Source organism: Lissotriton vulgaris, chromosome 7 (genome assembly GCF_964263255.1).
Source record: "Lissotriton vulgaris chromosome 7, aLisVul1.2, whole genome shotgun sequence".
Classification (NCBI taxonomy): Eukaryota; Metazoa; Chordata; class Amphibia; order Caudata; family Salamandridae; genus Lissotriton; species Lissotriton vulgaris.
Window position 1 is genome coordinate 554,723,246 of NC_141695.1, and position 14,122 is coordinate 554,737,367.

Sequence of the window (14,122 nt, forward strand, 5' to 3'; positions counted from 1 at the left end):
GAGTCCCGGCTCTTGTGGGGAAAGTAGGCCGCCGGGTGTACTGCGCCGGATCTCCGCATGTGGTGGGGCCTGGACGCCAAAAATCGGTTGTACTGGGAGCGGATGTGCTCTGGTTCAAGAATTTATGCTTTTTGAGCCAGTTTGGGACAGGATTAGTGGTCGGATTTCGGCAATAAGCCCCACGGGTCTCGGAGCTCTCTTAAGCTGCGGTCATCTTGCCTAGTCACTAGCCACACCCCAGGGCTTCTCTACTTTTGTTTCGTAAACACTGACACACTTTTCATCTGTATCATGCGAAGTATCTCTTCACTTTTTCCAATCCACCGGGTAAGAGGTTGGGTGGAATAACGCCTCGGGTTGGGGCCAAAACACAGGACTGACTCCATTACCGGTGTCCCTTCCACGGTATCGGCGAGAGGGAGCAATCACTAAGGTAGGACTTCTCTCGTTTGACTGCGGGTTTATTTCTTAGCTTCTTCACACACTTGTACACCATCGAGCAAACGTCCTTCAGTTAGAACGGATGCCCGATGTATCCGTGTACTCATGCCCACATTTTAAGGGTGCCCACAGGCTCAGTAGCGGAACATGCGTCTCGTATCCCGATAATCCGAACTATTGACTAATTTTATTAATGTGATTATGGGATCCTCCAACCTCGTCAGTCTCTACGCTGTGACTTTTCCACGTGCTGAGCATCCACGAGCTCTACCAAGCTGTGAGCGCCGTAGGACATAACATTATAATACTGCCCTTCTGATCCTGTGACCTGCAGCCCTTCGAACTATCAATAGGTGCACTTGCACACTTCAGGTACAGGAAACCCCCTCACCACTACAAGATATCCCGCCCCCATATGAGGTTTAGCAATGTACTGTTTTGCAACGTATTGTGTGCCTTATTCTAAACACTGTGTGGCATACTTACAGAGTCAATCATGCATGTTTGTTTATAGCTTTTGTAAGGAGATCATGTTTTTGTCACAAGGTACCTACAAATACTTGAGGGAGAGACCTTGAATGTAATTCCACTGCCCACTCAACCCCCTGAGGTGGAAGCCCACACTATCAGCCCCCTCTCTGTATACAGACCTCTGGTGAATGGCTAGAAAGATGCCACTCACAGTATACCCTGTTATACCAATTGAGTTGGACAAGTAGCCTTTCATCACTTGATGACTCTGGTAGCTCTTGTAACGACTCACACATTACCACAAAGCCAACTGTGTATTTGTATGACGGTATGTTATAGTGAACATTTTTTTCCCCACTTCTTCCTAATAGGATTTGGATGCCACCTCAAGTGTGTGCGCCGAGGTAAGGCGCCGTTACCTCACCTAACAATACGGGGTAAGCATTAGAAATGGATTATCCTGTCACTGTATAAGGCAACACTGTGAAAGTTTGCATGTCAAGTCAAGTCAGGATAGTCAAGTCAGGATATTTCTATTGCGCACATATCACGTCCAAAGGAGTCTCTTGGCGCATGCAGACAATTCTGACCAAAAGGGTAGGTAGCAAGATTAGCAGAAAAGCCAGGTCTTAAGCTGTGGCATTTGATAAGAGTGCGTGTGAAATGTGTTAACTGTCTTTTTACCACTTGTCTCTTTTCAGGGTAGACGCTGACTAGTAGAATTTTAGAATGGTTAAAATACCTACTAGCTGGTTGTATGCCTTCCTAACCTTTACTAAGTTTGGTATGTGTGGTTTCTTCACTTTCATTTCTACATTTTGGTCCTGAAGAAAGCCACTACACCTCTACGGAGGGTATAAAGGCTGAAACATGTTGACCATCAATATTCTATGACAGATTAAATTCTTGTGCCATAGCCCATTTCTTTTAACCCTGACCTCTGGAAGTCCTATTAAGTTATATTTTGACATACCAGGGAGTTAGTTTTAACTCACTTTCACCTCCCCTTTTCACTCCCTCCACACCTGGCTCATCTCAAGGTTTGAGAATACCTCTTGGCCATATCACAAAACATCCCTGAGCTCCTTCCTCATAGTGAGGGGGATGTAGCCCGCACTGCGACTAAGTACGCAGTGCAAGGAGATTACCCAATGATGAAGCATGCCACCTATGGGTGGGTGAGGTAAACCATCCTTTAAAAGGGACTCCCCGTGCTCCGTTTTCGACCCAGGGATGCATTTTTGTATTGCTAAATATTTTATAAACTCTTATGATATCATATGTCACAGAGAACATCATTCATAAAAATGATCAATGTATTTCTAGGCTTTTTTCAAGTAAAAAGGGTGTGGAACGTCACCCATGTGCATAATCGTGCAACTGAAAAAATAATGTCATTCAAGGAGTTTGTTTTTACAGGCGGTACATGATGAATTTGATTAACAGCGGTGTGTGGTCTTTTTTTAAATAATATTTCCTTTCATAATTCATACACCGTTATAAGAAGCCAGGCTGTAGACCAAAACAGTCAGAGAACCATATGATTAATTAATATGTGATGGGCCTTTCGGCGGTAGGGATTAATTGTGGTTCTTACTGTTGTTCTCCTTAGGTGAGTGGTGATGCGTTTTGGCCCAGTTTAAATTATAGGATCTCCTCAGGAGAGCGCATGATTAAAATGTTAGTCTTTGTTATGAATGCCACATGAACTGTTGTTGTGCTGTGGCTGCAGGAGTAAGTAATAAATAAAATTGAATCTTCCTTTTTTGAGTCTATCTTTGTAAAAGCAGATTATGGAGGTGGACATGACAGATCCAAAAATCCATGGGAACATCAGCTCACACAGGGAAAGCCATCTGCCTTGCTAGATCGCCAAAAACTTACCCTGACATTAGATAACTTTCCATGGAAAAGAATTGTACTATTTTCAGCATTATCCCTAGAAAGTGAACCCTCATCATAGGAATCGGGTATGACTTTTCCCAATTGATGAAAAAAATCCAGGGCAGTAGAAGCAAAACTGTTGCCTAAAGAGAATGACTGGCCTTACCTTCTGATGTCAATAACAGCCAGTGTTCCGGCTAAAGGTAACCATGAATACTCCCCCTTTGGAGATGATCAGTCAGTACTGTCGAGCACTTTATGAAAATTATTCGGCTGATTTCAAGCCAAAAGGGGCAAACTCAAATGGAAACATACCACCCTCCCTCCCCTCCATAAACCAAAGATTCTTGCCATGTGCTCTTCTGATCGTAAGGCAATATTCGCCCCAAAACCCTCAAATGAGAGAGGGAGCAATGGATTGTCACCATCTTTAGCATTTCTTAAGCAACAAATTAGTTTATTCACCTTCGCTCTAAAGTTAGCCTCCTCCATTTATTTTATATCTCGTCTACCAGAAAATACCTGCACTAAATGAAACCTCCGCCGCATACTTCTGAAGAAGAGAACACACCTCTTGCCAAAACAGAGAGAAATGTTCTTTTGTACAAATATCCCTTGTAGGAGGCATATTGTCAGGAAGTGACCAAATTGGAGGCTGTGCCCCAGAGCTATAACCTTGAGCATCCTAAAGTCTAGGGTAACTTTTGCCATCAGTAATAAAGAATTACACCCGGCTTCCCGATGAGGGGGAGGGGGAGGTCACTGTATCCCATCATCGTTTAGGTTGATCTTGCATATGCAAGAGCTTGAGACTAAGAGTGCTTTATAAGGACAACCCAATGTGTCAAGTGATGCACAGATAAGCCCTCAATATTTCTTATAGAGTGAATCAACCTTTTGGGTATCCTCCTGACCGTCTGTCAGTCGTTGCTATTGCAGTGATTTGTTTTTCTCTGCTTTGCTCTTTTTTTATGGAATTATACATAAAAATGGAAATGAGACAAAACGTGTTAAAAATAAAATAAAGTACAACTTTTCTTGTTGGTGTTTATGAAGTCCAGTCTGGTGGCAGGGAATTACTCGTGTGGAGGAACCCTTGCTAGAGAGCATTGGAATTCCCAGTGAAGCTATTGTTGAAGGTACATGAAGATGCTTAAGGGTAAAGCTGCCAGTCTCGCCCCTTCGAAGGGGAGAGATCTTGAGGAAAGAAGGTCTCAAATCTACAATACTGGAAGTGGCCTGGCTAAAAGGAAGTAGTTACTTAAACCCACAACTGTACTATTCTATGCCACTCTACTCCACACCACTCCATTTTACCCTACCCCACTTTTCTCTATGCCCCTCCTCTCTATTCCACTGCACTCCACACCACTTTATTCCACTTTAACCCACTAAAGTCCACGACACTCTGTGCCACTCCACACAATGTCTCTCTACAGCACTCAATGCCAAGCCACTGCACTCTACCCCACTCCACACCACCCAATGGCACTTTACTCTATTGAAACCCACTCAACTCTACACCACTTCACACAATGCCTCTCTATGCTATGCCATTCGTAGCTACTCTATTCTACTGCATTCTATGCCACTGTACTCTGCTACACCTTGCCACACTACTCTTACTCTCCTCTACACCTTGCCACTAGCTTTTAGCTATGCTGAACAGCATCTATGCTGCTGTACAATATGGCTAAAAGACATTGGCAAATCCAGTAGCTCTCACGTGGGTCAAGACCTATTGGCCTTGGCAATCCTTTGTTTCTGATGCATCCTGTCCCACTTAGGAAAGACGTGATTGAATGGAACTGCTGAGGAAAGAGTTTGTGGTGACAGAAACATTGGCAATGTTGCTTTTTATAGGAAAAAGCTTTGATTGTAAATGGGGTGGGAGGCACTGGAAGGCTAATCAATTCAAGGAAAAGAAAAGGATCCCCACACTCTTTCTCTTGCAACCTCCTGAATGAGATGTCATCTGCCGAAGATCACTAATTGATTCATGGCCCAACTGTCTGGCCCACCAGTGGGGTGGGCGCAGAAGATGTGTTAAGCTTGAGACTGCAGGGCTCTTTGCCTTGTTAGAATTGTCACTGCCCAGAGTTAGCTGCGGTGTTCAGGCCTACATTGTACGTTAGTATGGTGCATCAAATTCTCAGGCTTGCTGCTGAAATACTTTTGATGGACACCATATGATTGGCTCTCCTCCATCAACCTATTTTCCCCCTTCTGTCATGACCCATCCTTCGTAGTTTAAACCCTTCCCTCATGCCCCATCTAATACTTCAGGCCATCTTTTATAGTCAGTACTTCTATGAATCTTGAGTCCTATAGAGATCAGATACTGAGTTCAAGAACCCCTTCCTGTTTGGGGAGGGTCTGTGTGTGTAGGTTGAACAGACAACAGAGAGCTACTAAAGTGACAAGGGCAGTAAATTCTATCATTGTTAGAGTGACTTATAATGTGCTGTATTATAAGAGATCAGACGAAGGTTTTTTCCTCTTTGTTCTCCTCACTTTCGTCTGCTATGGCACTATAAACAGAGGTGCTAATGAAATCTGTGTAAAAAAAATAAAAAGGTGTATCAAGTGGATTGGCCTCATCGTGCAACAGGGTCTAGTCTAGTGATGAGCAACTTACAAAATCAGGTATAGCACTTGCCAGTGAAAGACACACAGCAGATGGACGGATTGCAGAGCAAATCAAACATTCACCCCTAGTCCATAGATTTGGGTTAAGTCCATCGTTCTTTTGCTCACCATGCCACCCCGGGTTAAACCCAGCCATATGCAAATCAGTCTTGACCCTGTGCCTCATGGGAACAGTCCAGCCCAAATTGCCAAGCCAGGTGAGGCCTCCCTGGACCGGAAACAAGCATCCTGGGACCAGTTTTGGGGCATCACCCCTCATCAACCAGGCTAGCTTGAATCCAGTGAGCCTGGGACAGTCATCTGGGCATACCCGGCGCACTTAGGGCAAGAAAGCAAGAGACACATAGATGATGGACGGAATGCAGAGCAAATCAAACATTCACCCCCTAGTCCATAGATTTGGGTTAAGTCCATTGTTCTTTTGCTCACCATGACACCCCCGGGTTAGACTCAGTCATATGCAAATCAGTCTTGACCCTGAGCCTCATGGGAACAGTCCAGCCCAAATTGCCAAGCCAGGTCCTCCCTGGACCGGAAACAAGCATCCTGGGACCAGTTTTGGGGCATCACCCAGGCTAGCTTGAATCCAGTGACACCATGAGCACGGGACACTCATCTGGGCATACCCGGCGCACTTAGGGCAAGAAAGCAAGAGACACATAGATGATGGATGGAATGCAGAGCAAATCAAACATTCACCTCCCAGTCAATAGATCTGGGTTAAACCCATTGTTCTTTTGCTCACCATGCCACCCCAATTTAGACCCAGTCATATGCGAATCAGTCTTGACCCTGTGCCTCATGGGAACAGTCCAGCCTGCATTGCCAAGCTAGGTCCTCCTTGTGCCGGAAACCAGCATTCTGGGACCGGTTTCAGGACATCACCCCTCATCAGCCAGGCTAGCTTTAATCCGGTGGCGCAGTGAGCACGGGACACACCTCTGGGAATAACCCGCCAATTTAGGGCGCGAAAGCAAAGGACACACAGATGATGGATTTAGGCCCAAATCTCTGTACTGGGGTGAATGTTTGACATTGTGCAGCATTCCGCCCATCAATTGTTCTTTTTGCATTTAGCACTGGCCAGTGGACTTGTGACATAGGTCCCTTTACTGGAAAGCATACTGGGTTGTCAGAATGCCAGCTTGAGAGCAGGTTGCTCATTGAAACCTTGCCAGGGTCATTTATCTCTACACACTTCATTGAACGACAACTCTTAAACTGATATTCTGCTCATTCGGGGTTTACTCCGACCTCTGGAAAAAATTGCTGAAGAGCAAGACACCTGTCAACCTATTCTTGTACAAATTATGTAGAAAAAGAGACTTGTGTGCTGGATCAATATTGACTTAAATTGCAAGTTGGGACAATTAGTTGTTCTTGGAGATTTAGGGAATATAGAATCTCTGATCCGCGGCACCAAAAAAAGAAAGACTAAGGCAGCACTCAGGATAGGTGCAATTGTGCTTAAACCCCTTTCCCCAGTCTATTGTTCTCAATCTTGTACAAATTATGGTTGGTAATTTTAGAGCATGTTTAAGAGGGAGACCTTCCGTTTCATGATTTTAGCGCATGTTTAAGAGGGAGACCCTCTGTTTCATAATTTTAGCGCATATTTAAGAGGGAGACCTTCTGTTTCATAGACGTAGTAGTAAGTGATCATAGGTTCAAGCTACTCACCATAGTGCTATGTGTACGGTAGAGCATAAACTGCCCTTGCCCATCCCTCAACACCCGGCCTTCCTTAAAGTGACAGTTCTACCAACTCAGCCCTCCAGCCTGGGTTGATAGAGAGTAAAGCAGAACAGACATTTTGTAGTACACTTGCAGGTGCCTTCTGACCTTCCTTGTAGTGGAGAAATCCCACTCAAAGAAAAGAACAGCTAAAAGATAAGAGTACAGAAGCTACTATGTCAAGTAACATGTCCTGGTTGTACGGGCGTGAACTCTGATTAACCTTTTCAGCAGGCTTGGTGTACAGTGTTGACCAGCAGTTTCTGTGGGTGATATGCTTCAACAAGCAATAATGAATCTATGTACAAATGTTATCGAAAAATAATGTTTTTGTCTTGAGTTCACTGAAGCTCCATTTTTGCACATTTGGCTCCATATGGGTAAATCAACATTTTTTCCCACTGCTGTAACAAATTAACATAAAAACTCAGGATCGTGCATTTTACTTTTCCAGAACATTGAGAAGGCTGTATAGATGTTAATTCTGTGTATGAATCCGATAGTTAACCCTTCCTCTTAAAGGTGCCCTTTTCCTAACACATCTATACAGCTGTAGGGATAGAATCACTTAGACTCTATTTTTGGATTTGTCTTATTATCCAAGATGTTAATCAAACTCGTAGCCGATACTTTGAAATCATTGAGGATGGAAGTGTTGAAGCAGTTCTTATTGATCCGACAGACACTACAATAGAGAACTTTATCGCTATAACAAACCTACTGAAATTAAGTGGCATATATTCTAGGACATTTCCTGTTTCTCAAGTGTTTCATATAGTTCTTTACCCCCACTTGGGCCTATCTTTCTTCCAATACCTGTCCATAAAATAAAGCAACTAGAGAGTGAAGGTGTATTAGCAAATGCATCAAACCATGGAAACTAAATAAGACCACCTCCGTTCCTTTTAAAAGCTGCATGTATTTTGTTGAACATTCTGGCATTCTTGTTGGTCAAGATTCTCTAAGTCTGTGCCTGCAGCGCTTTCTCCGCATCTTCAACGAACTGCTGCAGTTTCTCAAGTGAGGGGCAGACATTCTCCTCCAACCACTCCTGGCTGGCATCTGGGTAGTATATTTTATCGAGTGCCTCGCGTAGCTCATCTCTAATGGCAGTCCACTTGGCCAGGAGACTGAAACAAATAAGGAAAGGTAAGAACAGCTTATTTTTGTAAGACTCATTCCTTGATATGTTAAATCTTCCCATAGGTTCTTTCACATGGAATGACTTGTAGTACTGGAAAAGGTGGATGAGAACCGAAAGCTGCAAGGCCTCTAGAAGCTGCTCTCTTTGTAAAGTCACAGGGCAAGCACAGATGGCATTTTGGGTCTGTGACTTGTTGGAGCCCCGGTGATGCCCAGGAGGAATACAGGCTAGGAAATAAACACTTCTGTTTTGAATGTAGCATCCATTTTTATTAATTAAAACAACATAATATTTCCCCAAAGTTATCTCCCTTTTCAGTATTATTCTTGACCAGTGGCTAAAAGATCAAACACCAAGCATACAAGTTTTATGCAAAAATACAAAAAAATCCGTAGATCAAAACAATTTTAGAAAATAAGACAACACCTTAGAGAGTGTTGGAAAGTGCTAATTACACCCTATGCTGAGAATTCAAAATATAGTTATACCCCCAAAATAATTTACGGTCTTTTCAAGCACCACCAGCACAATAGATACTGTTTCAACAATGAAAGGACATATAATCCAACACTGTCCTAACAGACTGTGGTATGGAGCCTGCAGCTTTCTGGAATTTTATTGAGAAGTCTATCTCACAAGCCTTTTTGCAATCCTTTATTACATGCTTGCAATGGTTGGTTACAAATGTTTTGATGATGCAACTGTTAGCCCGGACCCCATTTAATTAGGAGATTTTACAATGTCTAATACAAATGAGAGAGGGAGATGAAGTATGTACTATAATAAAATGGCTGCCAAAAAAACATTCCAATAGTCTTATCTTTGGCGGAGCTTAATCTATACTAAGTGGAATCAGTTTCTTCCTTATTTTCCCTGCGGCTGCTGTAACGGAAGGCCAGTTGTAATGCAAGCCACGTAAATTCCTCTTCGTTAGGTTTTTAGTCTATGCAGAGAAAACTGTAATTTTTCACAAACACATCAATCCTGATGTTCCTTGCCCTTACAAACAGGCTGTGTACCAGGCACGATATAACACCTACCTCACTGCTTCAGGGTGGAAGTGGTGGACCATGATCGGGTGGACAACCTGGCGTTTTCGGTGATAGGAACTGAACCATCCGCGAACATATCTGGAAAAAAGCAACAATATGAACATTTGTCATAGTGCACAATGAGTGTCAAACCACTTCATTCAAACTGAACTCCTGCTAATCCGGGCCTGCGGAGAAATATTGTATTCACTTCAAAGCTGCTGGTCTCTGTTGAGTTATGCACAATGCTATCTCAGAGGGCTTCATATCAGACCAGAAAGAACACTCAGACACTTGCATAATAATCGTTAAAGGGAGCCCAACGCCAGCTAAGACCACAAAACTCATACCTAAATAACATATCAAACAGGCAGCAAAGGCATTGGTAATCTCCAGAGTGGAATACGGGACCTCTCTCTTCATTGGCCTTACCGCCGCCCTGACAGCCCCCTTGAAAGCTCGCCCCCATGCAGCTGCATGGTTGATTGCAGCCATTAGGACATTCGGCCTCTTCACACCAGCACGGATTGCACTCTAATGGCTCTCGAGCCGAGCTTTAGATGATCCGCTCGCATCAAGTGCAAAGCTCTGGAACTAAACACTTCCCGCTATCGGCAAACGGAGAAACCAGAACCCGCCAAATGGAAAACATTTTCCTACAAAAAAACACCACACGACCCTGCGCCTTGCACCAAAGATCTGTTTGTTTGAAATAACGTTAGAACAATCCAGTACTAATGAAAATAGTGGCCACGCTGCTTTATTTCTCGTGTTTTTTTCTCCATCTAGTGCTAATCCCATCTATTTGTATAGTTACTTTTAGATCTGCACTCAACTCTACCTCTATAGTTGAAATATGATAACTATACATGTATCTCCTTGTTCTGGACTAGTGCTTCTTCGTAAATCGCGCTTATATGTAAGGCGCTCCCACAAACTCTCCGGCCATGTCCGTGCTACAGAAACATCGAAGTAATTAAACATTGGGGCAGGATACAACGAAGACAAGTTTTGGCAAGGAATGACCACATCAATAAAATGGTAAATTATCTGTCCAGTGGTTCAGGCCCTATGAATGAGGTGAAGAACATAGATCTGGTAAAAACAGGTGAAAGTGCAACCCAGCCTCCCTTACGGAATTTACCCAGAAATCACTAAGAGATAGTCTGAAGAATCGAAATCGAATTCAATGCCTGCATCTGAAATATAAAACGCTTCCCAGGGGTGGGGGTTGAGGGAGAAGGGAGGGGATTCCCTGCGTTAGGGCGTCGCCCCACTCATAATTCAGCCCCCCTGCCCCCCCCCCCCCCCCCCCCGAATTAAATGTACTATAGTCTATTAGGCAGCAGTCAACTTATTGTAAATATTTAATTTTAAGTGCTTCAGTCGCAGGCAGTATGTTGCCTGTGACTAAGTGATCGAGCATGGCCCAAGAGATGGTCCTGAGTGGGTGGGGCTTAAAAGTGTATGAGTATTGAGTATTGCCAGTGAGTCAGACACGCCCCCGTCCTCCCATACTAGTACAGAAACCAGCGCACCTAAGTGAGCATGTCGGGTTAGAAGGTTGCATTTCTCTGGGCAGCCCGACATGCGCACTATACTTCTCTCACAGTCTCACCAACGGTGCCCATTACTAAGTGAATCAAAACCGCAGCCCCCGATCACAGTAATGAGCGGTGAGGTTTCCTGCTTCAGCCAATCCTGGCGCGGCAGCAACAGCAGGAGCTAGGGGCCTCTGAACTCTGCACTGTGCACGTGACGTGAGGCAGCAAGGGGCTACCTCTCTCCCTCCCTGTCCCTTTTGTACGGCACACAACAAGCGTTGGTTATAATCCTAAATCCTCCTGCAGCACTCCTTTGATTTAACACCTGAGAGAATCAATTCAGTTTCCACTTTCCACAAATACATTTTATAAAATATGTTGGTGACCGGTGAGTGTGACCCGCGTGGAAGTATTCGTTGAGTTAACACGGTCAGTTAAGGTTTTAAGGAGTGAGGATCAGGAACGAGTGAATCTTCCATTGACAAAGACTTCAGCTGAGCTAAATGCACCCTTGTTGCTGGGTTGGTGATGTGACAGGGGTTTCTAAGACTTATCTTCACACTTAACTGCAAATTGCAATGCATAGCAGACTGATGCTGCAGTATGTTGGAGGAGGTCGAGGATGGTGGTATAATGCCACAGATCCTTTGGGTATTCGCGTCAAAAGTGAACCAAGTCAGATTACTCAGACCCTAGATTGTTTCCCCCTCATTACTATAGAGGAGGTATCATCGCTATCCACACAGATCAAGAGTGGAAGCCCGGATGATACATTTCCAGCTAGGGTTATGCCCATTCTAACTGAAGAACTATGCCCTGTAATTCAGAGACTTGTGAATATGTCTTTAACCACAGGTGATGTTCCCAAGAATTGGAAACGAGCCTTGGTCAGACCAATTAGAAAAAATACTGCCTCACTGTGGACCGAACTCACCAATCTTAGGCCCATTTCCCTACTGCCATTCTTAGGGAAATTAATTGAAAAGCATGCTAACCATCATCTCTCTAAATACATTGAACTTGCTGGTGGCCTGGACTATTCACAATCTGGGTTCAGGCCAAAGCATAGCACTGAGCCCACTCTTCTATCTGTCACGGACGATCTGCACATGTACCAGGATAAAGGCTATGCAGTCATCCTGGTACTATTAGACCTGTCGGCAGTGTTCGAGACCGTGTCACACACTATCTTAATTGACCGGTTGGCAAACATTGGCATAAAGAACAAAGCCCTCGCCTGGTTAAAGAGCTTTCTAACCAATCGCACCCAGAGTGTCACCATGGGTGCCTACCGTTCAGAGGAGGTGGAGATTTCGAAAGGGGTGCCACAGGCTCATGTCTGAGCCCAACTCTTTTTAACATCTATGTGGCACCGCTGGCAAGAGTGATGTGCACGTATGGTTTCATCCCAGTGTCATATGCGGATGACACACAGCTCCTCTTCCCCTTCAAAACCCTCTCCACTGAAGTTATCAGCTCCTTTTCATCCGGCATGAAGGCTATAGCACAGTGGATGTCCAGCAACTGCCTCCAATGCAATGTTAACAAAACGGAAGTCATGCTATTCGGGGAGGCCAAAATGTTATGGTCCCCAGACTGGTGGCCACAAGACCTAGGAACGGCTCCAGAAACTAAACAGGTTGTTAAAAATCTAGGGATAAAACTGGACCAGGACTTATCACTAAAACAAAACAGCAACTTCGTTGTAAGCTCCTGTTTCTATACCATCAGCCTGTTGCGCAAAGTTTTTCCCTTGCTCCCAGATTCATTTCGGAAAACTCTGGTACAGGCTCTAGTGTTAAGTCGAAACGACTATTGCAATGGCCTACTACTTTCTGCCAACAGGGGTGTGCAGGATAAACTACAAGTTATCCAGAATACAGCGACCCGCTTAGTCCTAAATGCTCCACCTCGAACAGCATCCCAACCTCTTCGGACCAACTGCATTGGCTCTCAATCCGGCAGAGAACGAAATTTAAAATATGTTGTCTAATACAGAAATGCCTCAATGGACATGGGCCCGCATACCTGATAAAGAAATTTACCCCATACATTCCCACCCGCTCTCTCAGATCCAGCGACCAACTTCTTCTGGTGGTAACCCGTGCCAGAAAGGCAAGATATGGCGGGAAAGCTCTATCCACTACGTGACCCATACTATGGAACACACTCCCACTGTCCCTCAGACAATGCACAGAGCATTTTAAATTCCGTAAACAACTTAAAACCCTGCTGTTTAGTAATCAGATTTAAATCCCAACAGTAACATTCTGCTCGCTCATGCTCCTGGCTCTAAGCGCAGAGATACTCCTCATGGAAGTTGATTCAAGCGCTATACAAACCCGCAAATAAATAAATAAATAGCAGCATCAGGCGCTTAGTTTTGTCCGCGGATATCACCGAGTGTGACTGTTCCCTCACAGCACGCCTCCTGCTTTTACTCTCTTTCAATAAATCAATCAGGGGTTTGTAAAGCGTGGCTACACACCTGTGAAGCTCTCAAGGCGAGGGAGGGTTGGAAATTCTGCAGCTCAGTCAGGGCGCTGGGTTCATCCGAAGAGCCAGGTCTTGAGGTCCTTCCTGAATGAGGACAGCTATGGGGATTGCCTGAGGCGGAGGGGCATGGTGTTTCAGATCTTGGTGGTGAGGTAGGAGAAGGATCTTCCTCCGGTTCTGGTCCTGCGGATCCGTGGGACGGTGGCCAGTGACAGTTGTGCGGACCGGATGGGTCTGTTGGTCCGGCGTTGTGGAGGGCCTTGTACTCGTGGATGAGGAGCTTGTAGGCTATTCTTTTGTCGACTGGGAGCCAGTGGAGTTTACGCAGGTGTTGAGTGATATGAGTGCAGCGGGAGATGTTTAGGACCAGTCTGGCTGAGGTGTTTTCAAAGTTCTGGAGCTTCCGGAGGAGTTTCTGGGTGATGTCGGCGTAGAGTGAGTTACCATAGTTGAGTTTGGTGACTGTCTTCTTGGATCCGGTGGGGATCCATCTGAAGGTTTTTCAGAGCAATTAGAGCGTGTTTAAACATGACAAGGAGACAGCGTTGATCTGGCGGTTCATAGTGAGCGCGGAGTCCAGTATGATACCATGGTCGCATGCATGGTCTGCAAGTGCGGGGGTGTGTGTTCCCAGTGCAGTGGGCCACCAGGAGTCGTTCCAAGCGGAGGGGGAGGATCCCAGGATGTATAAGTTGAGCTTGGGGTAGCTGTCTCTAATCCAGGTTGCA

The 14,122-nt window shown here is 44.9% G+C and overlaps 1 protein-coding gene across 3 annotated transcripts in view; it reads right to left on the minus strand.

Annotated features, from left to right (window-relative positions):
* Positions 1-7,606: 7,606 nt before the first annotated feature.
* Positions 7,607-14,122, minus strand: part of HEXD (hexosaminidase D) — a 231,832-nt gene continuing 225,316 nt past the window's right edge. For all 3 annotated transcript variants that reach the window (XM_086930654.1, XM_086930655.1, XM_086930653.1), the window contains exons 12-13: positions 9,364-9,453; positions 7,607-8,309 (exon numbers count right to left, since the gene is read on the minus strand). In XM_086930654.1, coding sequence (XP_086786780.1) covers positions 8,141-8,309; positions 9,364-9,453 — 259 coding nt within the window. In that variant the 3' untranslated portion in view covers positions 7,607-8,140. The remainder of the gene's footprint in view (positions 8,310-9,363; positions 9,454-14,122) is intronic.